This window comes from Dendrobium catenatum, unplaced genomic scaffold (assembly GCF_001605985.2).
Source record: "Dendrobium catenatum unplaced genomic scaffold, ASM160598v2 fragScaff_scaffold_488, whole genome shotgun sequence".
NCBI lineage: Eukaryota > Viridiplantae > Streptophyta > Magnoliopsida > Asparagales > Orchidaceae > Dendrobium > Dendrobium catenatum.
The window spans coordinates 1,950,144-1,968,504 of record NW_021318950.1 but is presented as its reverse complement, the minus strand read 5'-3'; the positions used below and the strand labels follow the sequence as shown (position 1 = coordinate 1,968,504).

The following is an 18,361-nucleotide window of genomic DNA, read 5'->3' as shown; positions in this document are numbered from 1 at the left end:
AATTACACCATTATCATCTTCCTAATTTAGCCCCTATCTTATTTGGAAAGGTTTCATATTTCAAATTCAAATCAATTTGAATAAAAAAATCTTTCCAAAATATAATACACCTATTTTAGGAAATTTCCCCCAATTAGTGCAAATCTGAATTAAATGATTGGATTTGAATTTAATTCCCCCTATTCAATGTATGTGGACACAAACATCGACTTTGGACATCTTTCCTCCCTCCTTGGCCGGCCTCTCTCTCCCCTCTATCCTAACTATTTCCTTCCTAATTAAAGGCCCCAATTAAAAGATAATTAATTCCTCTCTTCCCTCCCTTCTTTTCGTATTGAATTTCAAATTCAAATCCATTATTTAAGAGAAATCTGAGATGGAATTGCCCATTAATTCCTTCTCTTTACCATTTCCTTTAACTGGCAATACAAAGATAAGATATGCCTATGCAAAAATTATATAATTCTTGGTGATAGCAAAGTTATTCATCATAATAGGTTCTGGTATCGTTATCAGCATTGGACTATGTATAACATCGTCTTTTATAATGGCATGATAAGTAGTATATAGCAATGTATGCCGATGTATGTGAATAGCCAAATGCAAACATCTTATCAGTGAATGACTCAATTTGTGGATGAGCAGTTAATAAGTGTGCAAGTCTTTTATCACAACCTAGCACTCCGATAGTTTGCAGGTCTCCATCTTCTAGAACTTAGATAACATCTGCTTGATGAAAATAACAATTGCTAATTCCATATAGCTCAAGTTCCAGAATTGTCGATAATTCAAACAGCATTTAATTTTATTGATAGCAATTCTAGTATAATTTACTCTTGCTATTTTATATAAATATATATGCATTCTGTTTAATGCTATTTGAACATACCTAAATTAATGCCCCTATATAGTGTCACTACCAATGAAAGAGAGTATGTAAACGGCCTCTTACGGTGATTATGCCTACGCGTTTACACTTCTTAATAATCATAGACGGGGTTAATCACTTGTACTTTAAATACAAACTATGCAAACAGCCAAACACTAATACCTAACTATCTCACTTGGAAAAAGAAATCTAGGAAATATTGATAAATGATAAAAACTTGCCTTTGTGGAACTCTTTAACCTTCTAATGAGTGCTTCCAACTCTTTGGTCTGCAGTACGCAGTAGAATAAACTAGCAAGGAGTATAACTTGGAAATTTCTAGAAAAATAGACCCTAAGAAATTAACCTTATGTTTCCTCAAGCGCAGCGCTGCTTGCCACTCATTAGATGCTAGTCTTTCTTCATAGCTTCTAAAAAGACCATCAGTGTAATGTGATAACTGGAACAAACTTTGACATTTACTTAATTTAGACGCATCATCTTTACTCTTGCTTGCTTCAGAAAGCTCAACTGAATGTTTTAGGTACTGTTCTAAAATGGTTCTTGAGCTACAAAATTGTGAAAAACACGTTTACATGCATGAAATTGCATTCACGATTATCAAATGAAAAACCTGATCCCAAAATAATAAATTATTACTTGCTCGATCGTGTTTCTGCCAACCATTTCCCTATCAATCTATATATGTTTGATGCCTCATCCTCCACTTGATGATGTTGCAAAAGATATTTTGCCAGATTAATGGCCATATCAGGTTGACCTTGAGCTTTTAAAATTTTAGCTTCTTCAAGCTGCCACAATAACAAACAAAAATTATATGAGAAATAGAAATTACAATTAGGTTTTACATTTTGTTTACGAAGGGGAAAAATATAAAAACAAATAAAAGAAGAATAAAAATAAAAACAAAAAACAGAAGAAAGAAAAGAGATGCAAGAAAAATATGAAGACTTCCATAAGGACAATAAGTACATCTGCATGACTATAACAGAATTTCCAAGTCATAAAACTCTGCTCGACAGTAAATTTATTGAAATTAGAAAGATAAACCAGGTTGTTTTTAAGCAAATTAAGGAAATCTTATAACACTTAAAAAAGAAATGCATGCATTATTTCTAAAGGCTGTTCTCAAGGAATTGGGAGATAAGTTTAAGAATGATGATAATGATTAGATCCTGCTCCTTTCTTTATAATAGGTAGTGAATACTGATATTAGGAAATTATAACCATATATATACTCTTATATATATACTCTTTTGCATGTCGCTCCTTGCGAGATTGCATGCTCGCACCATGATCATGCTTCAATTGCTCTATTCGTCGCTTGCCTCCTATCGTCAACGCCTCATGGCTTCAGTGTCCTACCCTTCTAGCATTCTTGTTCAAGATAAACCTTCGCTCTTGACTCCTTTGGCTCTAAGAGATGATTTCTTTTTGCCATCTTTGTTGCACTCCTTGGACTTTTGTTCTTCTTCTTGCATTCATTGACTTGCTCGTTTCCTCCCTTTTGACTCTGATAGGAGTTTCATCTGCCACTCTAATTTTCCATTATGGCTTCTCCTCATGCCAATGAGCCCAATAGAATGGATGCTAACCAATTAAAAATCCAAAACATAAAAAAACTATGGACAATCTCACCGGAGAGAATGAAGTAGGCTTGGCCAGTTGGGTTAAACCCAACCAGACCCCACCTTTAATTTTCATTTTTTTTATTATGTTAATTTGCTGTCCTTTCTTTCTTTATTTAACATTATCTTTATTTTATTTTTCCCCACTAGTTGAATGCCTATAAATAAGAGGGTCCTTAACCCTGAAAAAAAAAGAAAAAGATAGTGGTGTTAGAAAAGAGCCACAGCTCTTGTTATTTGTATCCTACAAATCTCCAGGTGGTGGCCGACCTCCTCTCCGCCTTATCTCATCCATTCAGCCTCCCTTCAAGCAGCGGCCAGCCAGCGTCAAGCCTTCGACCGCCCCTCCTAGCCCATTGAGACCCCACAACATCTTCTGCCGGCCGGCCTACTTCTCCAACAATTTCTCCTCTCTCCAGCCAACAGCCCTCTTCTTCCAGCTGAAAGCCACTTCCTTAGCAAACCAGCAGTCCCTGTGGCATCAATCCTCTTCTTCCAGCCAACCAAACTGCATTCCAGTTGACTAGAAGGACCAGAACTCCTTCCAAGAAGACCAGGTCACTGCTGTCATCCTCCCTTTCCATCAAGAATGCTGCTGTCACTTAGTTCAGCCAACAAGCACAGCCAATTTCTGGTTCTTGGCCCAGAAAACAGCAGCAATACTCCTTTCAGCATCATCTTCAACATAAAGAAGATTTTATTTGACTACTTCTACATTACTAGCATTCTTCTCTTTATTTTTGTAGACATTATGATGAGGACATCCACCAGACAATTTGACGTATTTACCATCGGCAGGATCGTAGATCGACAGCTACAATTCATAGTTTCTATTTATGATGTTTTAGTGCATTTATTTTATTTTTCAGTTTTTCACTTGTACCTCCATGAGGGATTTGTGTCATGTTGTAGCCTGAGGGCATTTGTGTCTTTTATATTTTGTGCTTTGGAGACCTATATATTGATGTAAGCAAACTAGAAAGAAAAGCCAAGTTGGAGAACACAAGGACAAAATAAAATCAAACTCGATTCACTTTAACTTGCAAACATCCAAACAAACATCCAGATAAACGAAAAGTCAAATCAAACAAAACAAAAATTAAAACATAAAAATGCTATTCTTAGAACAACCGTCAAGCGGTTTCCTCACATGCAACAAGAGTAGGAAAATATATGAAAATAGTGCTTAGGCTTGCAAGCCGATGGTCCACCACTGCAAAAGGGTCCAACGTGATGTGATACTAAATGCAAAAGACAAGAATTGCAATTAAGAGGAGTCATGGGAAAGTAACCAGGGAGAAGAAACGAAAAGACAATCAGACCATAGCATTGACTCACAAGGAAGAAACCAAAGAGACACAAGAATAGGAAGAGACAAGCTCCACTCCACATACCTTTATGATTTTATGAGCTAGGAAGTGTAATTACTCCTCAAAATAATGAGCTAAACTTCAGCTCAAGCATTAATGAGCTACACCAAGTAGAACACAACTTTTTTAGCTCAAAACCAAGCAACCAAAGCCCAACCCGAGAGCAGCCAAGGCCCCAAACCGAGAACAACAAGCATCCCAAGGACAAGAAGGAACCAAATGCAAGCAAACCCAAGACTTGCCATGCCCAAGCACTTCCTACCACGATCATTGGAAGCTCTCCATCATTGGATAGCTTTTTCAAAAAAAAAAAAAAAAACATAAAACACAACTAATATTATTCACATTACATCAAAATAAAATAAAACAAAATATAAATGCATCATATATGAATGTCTAGTCTTTGTATTATTTTTGAATGATGAATGATGAAGAAAATTTAAGCTTTCTTTGATCTCTTAGTGAGTTATTGAGAAGAAACCCTAGGTGGGTGAAAGCAATACCCGCCAACCTTTGGAGGAGTCCAAGATTCGTGGTTCTACGATCTCTTTGTAAGTTCTTGGTTCTTTATTTTAGTCTTCAACTTCCTCTTCCCTCTTCCCCTATACCGCCAGCAATCCCCTCCCTTTCTCCCCAAACCAACAACCTTAACCCCTCCCCTTGATTCCCCATTACCCGCCGCCCCTCCACCCAACAAGCCACCGACCACCTCATCAACCCGACGGCCGGTCCCACCCCACCACCCCTCTCCTCACACCTGACGCCCTCACCCCCTTCCCCTGCGCTGGCCTCCCCTCTTGCTCCCATTAAATTATGTTTATTTCAATCATCATAACTCCCTTCCTAAATTAACTCAAGCAATTAAGGGAGAGATTTAAGTCATTTGAAATTCAAATTTGAATTTCAAATATGTTCCTTATTTAAAAATCCAAATAAGGATAGTTTTAGTCATGAATCCGATTTAAAATAAATTAAATTAGATTTCTTATTTACTTTCCTAGTATACAAAGATCTATTTGGAAACTCCCAAAATCTCTCCATAATTCCTCTCTCACCTCATGAAGTCGCCAGCCCCATTAATTGGCATCACCATGGTTTTTCCTAATGAGGCCCTAGCTCTCATTTGAATTTTGAATTCAAATTTTGAATTCTAGTTCTTCCCTCCACCCCATTATTTCCTTTAATTAACTACCCTCTTTGGATAATTAATTTCAAAAAGGAGAAATTAAAACCTCAAATCCCCTCCACTAACCCTAGCCGTCCCTTCCCTCATCCTGCCTAGCCCAAACCGTTGCCCCTCCTTTCCCGACCACCAAACGCCGGACCTCCCCTCCAAGGCACACAACAAAGAGTCCTCCCATGTCCATGTATGGCGGATCCGGAAGATGATCACGAATTCATTTACAATTCTCAAAAGGAAATTGACATCATTCAATCACCTTTCTTCGATCCCGGATTTGGATCCGAAGGCATCGTCGAATAATACGCGGAGTGTATTCTCTTCACTTTAGCGAACGTCATCGAAGAGAAACAACCAACAGGATCGTGGAAGATCGTCGGACGACCACCCGTCTCTTCAACTCCGGCCAACTCTCCGTTGATCAAAATTGTCGGCAACCTCTGTCTTTCAGTTGCGTCACTGGGTTTGCTAACCTTCATCCTCCTCTAACCCTACTTCCAAAGAGCGATCGAGAGGGAAACTTGAAGGTGAAAGTTCTATTTGTTAATTGCTGGATTATTGTTAATTGCATATTTGTCTTGCTATCATCTTGTTATTGTCTTGAATCACTTTGTTAATCTATAGTGTAACCGCATGCTAGAAGCAAGTCAATAACTACGAAAAATGAAAATCCTAACTTAGTGAAACATTAATCTTCCAATTTCATTGTGAAAACAAATTTCTTAATAAAATCCTGCAATTCTGTTATTTGTTTCACATCACATTATGAGTGACTTTAGACTTAGATAACAATAAGTTATAGATTCTTTTTCTTCTCTTCCTGGTCTTTGCTTATATCTCGGGTGTCAGGTACTAGTAGAGTAGCTAGTGGTAGCGTTTATGACATGAGGCTATGCGGGAGGGGATGGTGGCAAGTGAAGTAGGATGGCTCTTCACAAGAGACAAAAACATCACATAGTAAAATGACCCCCGATCTTGAGTGGATTATGTGCATGCATTTTATTTAGATTGTAATTTTTTAAACAATTAAAAAAATAAAAAACTTGAGGCGTGCGCCTCAAGTTGTTGAGGTAAGGCACGCCTTAATCAATCTATGGTGTATGCCTCATATAAACACCTCGAGGTGAGCACCTTAAACCATTTTTAGCACAAATAGTGCTAACGTGCATATTATATTAGGCAATTTTATGCTGTGCTTATAATTGATTGGTTTCACTTCTTGCAAGACCCTCGCATGGTGAAATTTAGTGGATCTTAAATAAATTTGGAATTGGTACCACCAACTAATAAGTAGTGATGCATTCATGTTTTTTAGTCTATTTTGTTTTGATGTATTTTGAACAATATTAGTTGTGTTTTATGTTTTTTTTTTTAAGCTATCCAACGATGGAGATCATCCAATGATCATGGTAGGAAGTGCTTGGGCATGACAAGCCTTGGGTTTGCTTGCATTTGGGTCCTTCTAGTCCTTGGGCTGCTTGCTGTTCTCGGATTGGGGCTGTTTGCTGCTCTCGGGTTGGGCCTTTGGATGCTTGGTGTTGAGTTAAAATTTGGGTTCTACTTGGTGTTAGCTCATTAATGCTTGAGCTGAAGTTTGGCTCTTTAATTGGAGGAATAAATGCACTTCCTAGCTCATAAAATCAAAAAGGTATTCTCATTATTGTGGAGTGGACTTGTGTCTCTTCCATTCCCCTTTGTCTTCTCGGTATTCCCGTCGCTGTTTCTATTCCCGTGAAATGCAAATGGGGTTTGGCCCCCCTTTTTCCTGACCTCCTCGGTTTCTGCTGGTTCCACTCCTTGTAAGCTTGATTGGAATGAATTTGGCTGATATTTGGGATGCCTTTTCAACTGCTATTTGGAATGTCTCTTGGCCTTCTATTTCCCTCTTTTTCATTGGTTTGAATAGAGGTGAGTGGCTGTTTGGTTTCCCCCTTTCTTCCTATATATAGGGGCTGATTTGAGGCTTGACAGGTTGTTGAAAATTTGAGAAAGTCTCTTCTAAAAACCTGAGGATTTCTTCTCTTGGAAAAGCTTGAGAGCTGGTTCCACCCCCTTTCCTCCTCTCTATTTCGTCTTGGCTTCTAACCCCTTCTTCTCTACGCAAGCTCCACTCCACCTATATCCTTCTTCTTGAGCTCTTGGAAGTTGTTTGTTGGCTTAAATTTGGAGACATTTGTCGGAGAAGTTTGGTAGGACGTTGGACTCTTTTGCAGTGGTGGACCCTCGGTTTACAAGCCTAAGCACAATTTTCATATATTTTCCTACTTTCGTTGCATGTGAGGAAACTGCTAGACGGTTGTACTGAGGATAACATTTTTAAGTTATTATTTTGTTTCGTTTGATTTGACTTTTATTTATCCGAATATTTATTTGGTTGTTTGCAAGCTATAGTGAATCGAGTTTGGTTTTATTTTATCCTTGTGTTCTCCAACTTGGCTTTTCTCTCTAGTTTGCATGCATCAAGTAGTTGTTATTTATTATAGTATAGGCTGTCAATCCTACTTTCAATATTTATTTCTATGCATATGTGGAAGATCTTGTTTATCTCCTATAATAAAATTATCATATAGTAGAGCTAACATTACCTTGATTTATTATTGCATGAACTCTTATCCATTTAATTTAATTCATACACATTAAATCTCTTAAATTCAATAAATAATATTTCTATGAATAATACTGGTTATAGAATTCATAATTGTCATATTAACAATATAATACATGTTGAAAACTATTTTATGAAAAATATAAAAATTGTATGCATATGTGAAATGTAAAATAGGTTGGCATAACTCTATCAGATAATGGCTAGTTGGGCCAACAAGCCCTCAGAGTGACAACTTTAATATAAATAATTGGATTTCCTCAAGTTGGTGTTTACTTTCCCATATGTAAACAAATATAAGCTAACAAACAATTGAATGGCTGATAAGTCATAGTAAGGTACGATTATACGTCGCATGATTGTATTTTGATACATTCAAATGAAGTTACACTGATGACAATTTGACATACATATTTGTAATATCATCAAAGTAATTTGTCATATAATGTATGACGCATCATTTACTCAATAATCCATTGATTATCAGTTGCTATGTAAGTACTCTTCCCCTTTTAGTCACTCATGTTGTATGCCCCATCTCCTTATTGTTCATGCTTTAATAAAATAAAAGTTACTTGCTAAATTTGATTTCTCAAACTCCCTTATTACCTTTTCTCATAGTAGGTCATCTCAGAGTGTTTTGTCGACTATCACCACAAAAGCAGATTTACAAGCAGTAGGATCTATGTGGATTTTAAACTTTTGCAGTTATATATTTTTAGTTCGATAGTTTATTTTAGCATATGTTTATTTTAGCACTCATTGAATATATTGTTGTTTCTATCTTATTGATGTACCATCATTTTGATTTACAATAATAAAATAAAATTTTACTAATATTTCCATTATTTACTCAGATGTATTATGTTATATTACCTAGATACGAATATTTTCTTTTGAGCATAAAAAAGTTTTTACTTATTCCTTAATCACGTTCAGTGTTGCCAGGGGCACCGCCTTCCAGATCAGGGGTGAGAAATCACATCAGTCGGTTGTCATTATTGACGCATGTACTCAATTCAATCATGGAAACATATAGAGGTTAATGGAGACATGGAAAAGAAAGCACTTATCCATCAAAGGAAACATAAGATTAATTGATTTCATTAATTTGGAGTTTTCATAATAGATTTCTTTTTTTACGTTTCTGCTTTCCCTTGTCTATTGTCTTTAGGTTTAGGCATTATTAAAATTTAGAGGCTCATTTATACTTATTAAGGTAATGAATTTGGGTGGGTGCTTCTTGCTGAGTTCAATAGGATTTGGTTTAATAAAAGTCATATGATTTAAAAATGCTGGAGGATCATATAGTTATTTCAGACTTTAGAGAATTAATTAAAATTTCTAGATTTCAGCTAAATGTGTGTTTAGGTATCAGGTCGAGCAGGACAGTCTTGAAATCCCACTATTTTTGTCTTTACGACTAATGGCTACATAGCGTTTTGAAAACAAAGAACCATAAAGGGAAAACAAGGAATCACAGTGATAATAAAGTCCATCGTCGAATGCTGGTGCGGAGGTTCAACATTAACACCAACATGCTGTGCATGGTCCTGCCAGCTCTTAAGAAAGTGATGCTGGAATCAGAAGGCAATTACGCAAGTTAAGTAATAAAAGATATTTGGAAAGTGCTATAAACTGTAACTGTCATAAAAGATGATGCAATGGGCTTGTTTTCAAAATATAATGCGGTCAATCAACCACAATGGATAAAACATAAATTATAGGTAATTGATATTATACCCTCATTCTGACATAGGTTTGCTGATTTGTTTCGTGTTCCGTTTGACAAAAGAGCAACTTTAACTCATGTAAAGCAGCAGTCGCCAGAGAGAATCTGGAACCCTGTAAATCAAACGAATCTGTTAAATAATTCAAATATTCAAAAAGATGTCATTTATCAGACAATAGAAAGAACCTTGCGAAGGGTGGCAGTGGCTTGCAATAAATGCTCTAACAGGAATTCATTGCAATCTAAAATTTTCAGCATGGCATGTCTAAATGCAATATAAGGTTCCAATAATTTCATATGCAGCTGTGCCTGCCTTAAAATGAACCTCCACTCTGTGTTCAGCCAGTCCAACTACAACAGAAGGAAAAAAAAGTTAGCTTAAATTAGCATATTCCTTCCAGGGGTTTAAAATACATTCACTTTAAAATAAGAGTTCAGTGTAGACATGATAGTCTAAAGATTGCTGGCCCGTTCATTCAAGTAGAATAAATTCACAACACATGAAAATAAACCATAAGGATTCAAAGGAAAACTCAGAGCAATAAGTGACTAAATTTCTTAAAGCTATGTACGTAGGGAAAAGGGTCTAGGGTCATAAAAAAATTTTGGGTAAGATGCAATATTAAAAAAAAATACAATCCACAAGTTACCAACTCAAAACTTTGGCAAAAACTTAAAACCTTTAACATAAAGAAACAAACATGCCATTTTTCATTAAAAAAAAAAAAAAATCACAATCACACAAAATCCGAAAATTCATAATGAAATAGAGACCCATTATGGGCTTTGAAAATTTGTACTCAGCTCCATTGAGAAAGTTTGGTCCAGTCATAATTTTTAGAATGTATATTAGATTGTAAATAAGACAACCCAAAAATTTCAACCTCATGTTGCAAGAACTCTATGATTTAGTTTCAGATTTTTATAAGGTGCAAGCACCTATGGTTAATTACACCACTCGATAACAAGAGAGAAATTTCAATTAAAGCTAATTAAGGGGATAAATTTGAGTATTTGACTCAATAGTTAATAGAGGATTTTCTGCCCTATCATGTGTATCCTATGATTTACAACTCAAGCATTACTTTTAAGCATTCAGGAACTTATGGGTTCTGACGATGATCATAATTAAATGGTGTTATTTTGCAAAAAAATATATCGATCAAAGAGCCTCACTCATAATCAATTACCTTTGATACCATTAGGCAATAAAACTACAGATTAAAGGTAAAGAACAAGTCCAAGTCCTTCAAGATGAGAGATTGTTTGTGAGTGAATATAGCGATAGGCTTGATTGGACATTAGCACTTTGTGAGCGAAAACTATCCTAAAATTTATCACTCATAAAAAATGGTTATGGATGAAATTCCTGTTAGAATTTCATACTTATGGTTACTTTGGAGCTTTTGACAATAAATTCCACATGAAATATTTTGATGATTTATAATTTTCTTATTTCATATTTACTTATAGAAGTTTGGGCCACAATAATTTTCTTTGAATTTTAATGCGTTTTAGAAATAGATCCCCGCTAGTTGATATTTGCTTTCAAGATGACCATCATCGATGTTTTAAAAGCTCTCATTTTGTAGCATACGTTATCAACTCTACTAGCTTGCTTGTAGATGATTGAGTCTAAAATCAACACTTACAATTGTACTTTGTAGATGAATCATCAACTACATTTTGCTAAAATGGGTTCACTTTGTTAAAGGGATTGAAGATCTTGTGCAAGCATAAAATATGACATCCTATCATTTTAGAATTGATGCAGACATTTATCACATGTATCACATTTTAGATATGATATATATTGATTTAGAGAAAGCATAAGATAAAGTTCCAAGAGAAGTGCTATGGAGAATTCTAGAAAAGAAAGGGGTTAATAATGCATATATTCAAGTCATGAAGGATATGTATGCATGAGCTATTACTTGTGTTCAAACACAAGGTGGTTTGAACAAGAATTTTCCTATTTCAGTTGGATTACATATCAAAGATCAACCTTAAGCTCATATCTTTTTGCTTTAGTCGTGGGTGTTCCCACTAGGCATTTGCAAGAGATTGCACCCGGGTGTATGCTTTTTACTGATCATATTCTTCTAGTTGCTAAGATATATTAATTTTGCAAATACATTTTAGCCAATATTTAAGATGACTAATTGAAACCACTAGTTTATATTAAAAGACACCTCCTCAGCGAAGTCGCTAGAAAATCTGTTGAAGAATTTTTATCATCCTCAACAGATTATGATATTTTATGATCAAGCACAACATATAAAATCATATATTATAACAAAGGAAAAAAATATTTTTTCAATATGGACTCAATAACAAAACTCATAATTTTAATTTTAACAAAGATTTTTCCCTATTAAATATTTGGTTAAATAGAGTTTTTTTTTATTTTGAGGTACAAATGCCCCATAGGGAAAAGCCCCTATAATTAATTACATCTCAAACATTTGTTACTTGAGAACAATTTTGATTAAACTAGTGGGTTCTTTAAATTCATCAAAATATTGGCTAATATTTTAATTTTTAAATTTGAAAAATTCTTATTCAAAGATTTGATCATTAAGAATTTCAAAGGAGATATGATCAACTTTTAAATCAAATTTTATGAATGGAAGTGAAATGAATGAAAATGTAGTACTTGATTTTAAGAAAATGCAAAGATACTCAAACTATTCTATATTAGGCTTTACATTAATACTAGATTTTTATTTAAGCTGGCAAATTTAATTTAAAATGTTGGAACTTATATTCTAACAGCACATGTCGAAGTAAATGGTCAAAATGTGAGGGCTTATAAAGTGACTAAAAGTCGACTACAATCTCGAGTCCAGAAATAAGGTGAAGTCTACTTAGGGGTAGTGCCTCGAACCTAAGTCTAACAGAGTGCAAGTGACTTAAAAAAACTACACATCATTTGAGGCATAAGGCAGCGTGACTTCTGTATTTACAACCCTACCTGAAAAGGGATACAAGCTAAACTCACCTAACCACTTTTAAAATCATGCACTTTGATCTCAATGCGTATTAAGAGTACGAAAAGCTATTTTGATTTAGAAAATAGGACTTACAACAAGATGCCAAACCATGTTGGTATGCATATGCTGACTTTTTGATGTAGAACGAAGGGGGGGTGATAAAAAAATTAAAGAGCTAAAATTTCATCTCATATTTTCCTTAATTAATGGATTTGAATTTGAAATTCAAATACAAAAAGAAGGGAGGGAAGAGATAAATTAATTTTCTCCTTAATTGGGGCCTTCAATTAGGAAGGAAATAATTAAAATAAGAGAGAGATGGGGCCGACCATATGGGGAGGGAGTATAAATGTCCACATACAATGTATGTGGACCATAGCACTAAATGTGATGAGATAATTAAATCTGAAATTAATTTTAGATTTGAGGGATTTCCTAAATGAGAGTTGGTTTAATAAGAAAGCTTTGGAATTCAAATTATTTTGAATTTGAATTCAAATTCTTTCCAAATAACAAGAGGCTAAATAAGGAAATAACTAATGGGGATTTAATTTGGGATCTAATGAGAAGTGAGAGGGAGGCCGGCAATTAAGGAAGGATATAATGGGTGTAATTAATGGGGAGAGGGGAATTGGGAGGGAATTTAAAACTTCCTAAATCATTATTCTAAATTAGACTTAAATTTAGGAACTTTTCTAATTTAGCTTATTTAATTTTAGAATAGTATTTAAAATTCAAATTTAAATTTTAAATATATTTAATTCTTACCCCAAATTAGCTAAGCTAATTTTGGTAGGTATTAATGATGATTGAAATGTTCAATCATCATTAAGAGTGAAAAAGGGATGGGGGTGGCCGACGGCTAGAAGGATTGGAGGAGATAGGGTGGCCGAATAGGAGGTGGTGGTGGAGTGGTTTATGACCGATGCTTGATATGGATAAATTGGAGGAGGCTTGTGGCTTTTGAGAGGTTTGTGGGAGAATCGGTTGGTGGCAAGTGGATGATTTTGGCCGGCGGTTAAGGGAGGAGGAGAAAAGGATTTAGGGAAAGAAAGATACAACCGTGAGCCCGGACACATCCTGCAGCTGACGGCTAATACATTACCCTTCTCCAAGGGATTTCAAGCCACGAGCCCGGACCCATCCTGTGGCGGGTGGAAACTCCGATTCACTCCCATAGGAATCTCACCCAAGTTCTCTCCAAAGAACACAAGTGTAAACAAAATTTTTATTAATAATCCATCATTATATTACACAAGCAAGGGCCTCCATATATAGGCCTAAGAAACTAAAACAAGACACGTGCCCCTAGGGCTTACATAGGACGATCCTCTTAAGTAAGGGTAAAAACAGAAAATTCATAATAAAAAAAATTACAAATAACAAATTAAGATAAGGTGGAATGATCTCGGTCGTCGATCGTCGTCTCCTCCTTTGAAAATCTTCATGATCGGATGTCCGCATCACTTGTAGAATGCAAATTTTTGTTATCTAATCCTTAAGTGAGTGCATTTTACATGTGAAACTGGCTATGCATGATAATTTTTATTTTTATTTTTTGAAAACTTCACTCATTAGAGTGAACCATACAATTTTCTTTTTATTTAAAAAATTGATAATCATATGATTGATTTTAGATTATTTCCATGCTAATTGGTAGAAAAATTAGTTTTGTCATAAGAGCTTACCGCATAATAAAATCCAAGCAACTAGCAAGCAAAAACAAGTGAATAAACTTAGGAAAAAAAACATGCATTTCTTATGCGTGCTCAGTAAACAATCAAAACATGTATATATGTATAAAAATCAATCAACAGAAAAGTACAGTATAAAGTCCAATTATTACAATTATAATTGGCAGCTGATTTGCTCGTCATTACACAACCCAGTTAAATTTTTACAGACTTAGCCTGTAGCGTCTTCATTCTTTAGCTTTTTAGATGTATTCAAGGCTTCACCTAGGAGGTTTCATCCTTTTGGTTTCTCTCATGTAACTGTATCCCACAGGCTTAAACATACATCATAAATCTAATAAATATATTTTAAAATATAAAAAACTTAAGTATGCAAAATAGGAAGAGGATTAAAAGCAGTTTATATAACAAAAATAAACATCACATAATTGTCTGTCACTTAAAGTGTCAAACCCTATTTCTATCCTATTGGCTATACCTCTTTGGGGGGGTTTTTAAGTAGCGCTTGAAAGAAAACAATATTAAATAATCATGACATATTTTTTACCCTCTTGGATATGGCCACCTACATGAAAGAGTATATATCTACTCTATCCACTTAAGGGAAAGTGCCCACAACACAGAGAATCTAATGGGCATCACACCACAACATTAACCACATGAGCAGAAAAGAAAAATCCTAATTCTATCATGTCTAGGGGTTGTGCACCTAAGTGTGTGACGATTGTGTGATATCTCACACTATAAGTGGTGTCTTATGTTATTGCGGAATAGAGATGTTTACTTTTAATCCATAGGTGATTTCACTCTAAGTTGTTTGTGACTTAAAACTTTTATTTGATTTTTATTTGTTTCATATTTAGAAGGGTTATGAAGAACTCATAAAGCAAACGCTACTTGCTTTGAGGAAAGCATGCTACTTATAGAATACTAAGATCCAATGATATATAATTCCACCTTTTGGGGTGGAATGATTAATTATTATATCAAAAGCAACCTAATGAATTTTTAGGAATTTTAAGGTTCTCCTAATATTTGGATAAGAGAGAAATGTCCACCTAATAGGATAAGGTAGATATGTTAAGGTTTGACTTAAGATTTTGTGAAATTCACCTAAAAGGGTAAGGTGAACTTCAACAGATAAAGGCTCCGAAAGAATATCTAAAGGTTATGTTTTAAATGTCATAAGAGGATAAGATTGCTTGTTTTGTTAAGTGAAAAGATACTTAGAGTTTGGGTTTAAAGGATTGGAGAATTCTCTTCAGCTTTTGGAACTAAGGAGAAGTGAATTTCATACAACTTAGAGGTTGGAAGAAATGAGAGGAGACCCATAGCTTTTGGGCTTAGTTTAGAAATCTTCTAAGGCTTTTGGAGCCCATAGAAGTTAGGGGAGACTTGTAATTTTGGGGCTAAAGTCAAGAGGATATATCCTTGTATCTTTGTAATCAAACGGAGTGATTCATTTACTTGATTTGAGCTAAGCAAATGAAAAGGAGTTAAGATTTTGATTCTGAAGTTTGGGAGAAAGATGGATCACCAATTCATGAATCATATATGCAACTTTGGGGTTGAGGATTTATCATTGAACTTGGTGTTCAATGATAGAAGCTTGTTCACTGAATGTGGATAAAGCAAATACAAGAAAATATGTAGATTTGCACTACAAATCAAGAGTTCTTTTAATTTTTGGGTGTCCAAAGAAAGAAACGCATTCACCTAACTTAGGTTAGGAGGATGAAGAGAGATAGGATTTATATTCCTATTCTTGATGTGAGATATTTGTTGATTTTGACTCAACAAATGAATTGGTTGGATATGAATATCCTACAACTTTGAGTTTGAGGGGGAAAAAAAAAAGAGGACCTATAATTTTTGGGCTAAGGTGAGAGAATTTTCTAGGACTTTTGGAGTCCATACAAAAGAGAAGTGACTTATAGTTTTGGAACTACAAGTCAAGAAACATTCATTGAATTTTGTATTCAGTGATGCATGATTATCAACCTAATTTGATTTAAGTAAATGTGAGAGATAATATACAACTTAGAAGTTGCAAATTGGAGAGAGTTCTTTGAACATTTGGTGCTCAAAGAGGGATATTAATTTGCCTAATTTGGGGCAAAACAAAAGAAGAAGATTAGGATTTAGGTCCTATGTCTAGAGAATTAATTGTTAATTTTGGATTTAAGAATTGGGATTTGCTTCTAAGTTCAAGAGCTCCATATAATAATATTTTATAAAGTCTTAGGAGATTTTAAATTATCATGCATGAAAGAGTGAATGATAATTGTCTGTTATTTTTATGTTTCAACAGGCAAATTCAGTGAATCTAGGATTTTGCCCTAAGACTTGCTAGTGCCCTTTTGGGCTCTTTAGAGGTCATTTGGGAACCTCCATGGGGCTTTGAAAGGAACAAGCAAAGAAATTATTTGTAGCTTCTGTGCTCCAACAAATGAAATGAAAGAACTTAGAATTTGGTTCTAAGCTCCAATGATTTATGCAATGTTTGAAGCTTTTGGAGGCTTCAAAATAACATGAATGAGAAAGAGAAAAATCTAAAAGAGAGCTCCTAATTTTTTATTTGAATATTTTAGACTCATTTGAATAAAGGAGATAGTCTCTAAAGCTTTGGAAAGGTTTCTAAATCAATTTTGTCATGATTAGAAGATTTGGAGACTCATGGAGGTTGTAATATTTTTGGATTTTATCAATTGCTTAGTTTGCTATCACACTTAATTATTTCAATTTGCAAATCGAATGAAATAAGCTTAAGATAATTCCTAAAAATGATGAGGTATTTAGGTATGGGCCTATGGAGTCTGTAAAACATTCCAAATTAATTTATAAACACTCAGAATTATATGAGCATATTTAGGACCTTGCAAATTTTGTAAATTTGGTGATCCTAGCAAGAGATCTATGAAACATTGCTTTGATTCATGATAAGATAGGAAATATAAATCTAAAGCTATAAGAAATTTTCCAATCAGTTTTCACATAATTTGATTTATTAAAAACAAGAAGATGATTTCAAATTTTAAGGATTTTGGCAATTGAAAGCAATCAAGTGTTTAGGTTTGCAAAATGTTGTACATTAACTCAATCAACAATGTCTTTCGTGAAATTTGAAACATAGACCGTAGAAGGTCGATGAGAAGCCTCACAACTATTTCGGTCGCATGCAAACAGAAGAAGAAACGAAGCCTCCCAGCCAGCCGTTTGGTCTGCTCGGTCTCATGCACACAAGGATCCGCTCGATTCCTCGTGCTCTCTCACTCGGCCAAATGCACGTACAAGAACTCCTTACTCGATCTGCTACTAGTGCAAGCACGCAGAAACCGCCTGCCCTCTCCCGTTCTTTCTCTGGATGCACGAAGCAAGCTGGCATGCGAACCCCTCTCTCCTCTCCCTCTTGATTGGAAAGGAAGCACGCAAGCAAGAGACCCAAGACCGAATGCCCCTCTCTCTCGGTTAGAGGTCTCGAAAAACACAAGGATGCAGAGAATGAAGCACGCCAGCAACTTTCCCTCCCTTGACTTCCTCTATAAACAAAACGAGTACTCGCAACTCAATTTTCTCTACAACTCGATCCCTGTTACAGCCGCATGAGAATACTTACAACTCCACACAAAAGGCAAATCAACTTGCATGAGAATACCAAGCAATGTATTGACAACTTTGACTTTAAAAGAGAATTTGCAAAATTTCAAAGTAATTATATGAAACAGTTCAACAATTTTGTGTCAACTTACTATCCACGAACATTAAGTTCAACCATTTAGCACGTTCATTAGAAAACACGTGAATGAGTTTGAATATGAAAAGAGTTTGTAAATTTTAAAATTATTGTAGGAATTGATAGAAGTTACACTCCTACAACAGTTAGAAATTTGATGCGACCAAAAAATACAGAGGACCCTATATCTCTTGATCACAAAAGACACAACGGACTTCTACCGACAAAAATGACTAAGGACGAGAAAAGGGACGAACAAACTCTTACATTTCAAATAAAAAGAAATAAAAAGAAATTAAAAACACAAACTCGACTCGATCTCAAAGACACCCTAAAGTTGCTGCACTTAGAGAAGAAAGATACAGGTGGAGTGACACTTGAGGAGAGACGAAAGAGGTTAAAAGCCCGAGAAGAAAGGTTGGAAAATGCCCGCAGGATTTCCGGAGGGGATGAGAAAGAAGGGTGGAAAGAGCCCGCAGGATTTCCAAAGCAAACCCACAGGTTATAACTTTTCCAAAAATCACATTTCATTCACTA

At 35.1% G+C, this 18,361-nt stretch overlaps 1 protein-coding gene across 1 annotated transcript in view; it reads right to left on the bottom strand.

Moving 5' to 3' along the window:
* Nucleotides 1-18,361, bottom strand: part of LOC110106501 (serine/threonine-protein kinase ATM) — a 256,327-nt gene that overhangs the window by 42,925 nt on the left and 195,041 nt on the right. Inside the window, exons 55-60 of the mRNA XM_028694452.1 lie at nucleotides 9,591-9,755; nucleotides 9,416-9,517; nucleotides 9,154-9,249; nucleotides 1,529-1,680; nucleotides 1,236-1,437; nucleotides 1,111-1,158 (exon numbers count right to left, since the gene is read on the bottom strand). Of these exons, the coding sequence (XP_028550285.1) occupies nucleotides 1,111-1,158; nucleotides 1,236-1,437; nucleotides 1,529-1,680; nucleotides 9,154-9,249; nucleotides 9,416-9,517; nucleotides 9,591-9,755 (765 nt within the window). The remainder of the gene's footprint in view (nucleotides 1-1,110; nucleotides 1,159-1,235; nucleotides 1,438-1,528; nucleotides 1,681-9,153; nucleotides 9,250-9,415; nucleotides 9,518-9,590; nucleotides 9,756-18,361) is intronic.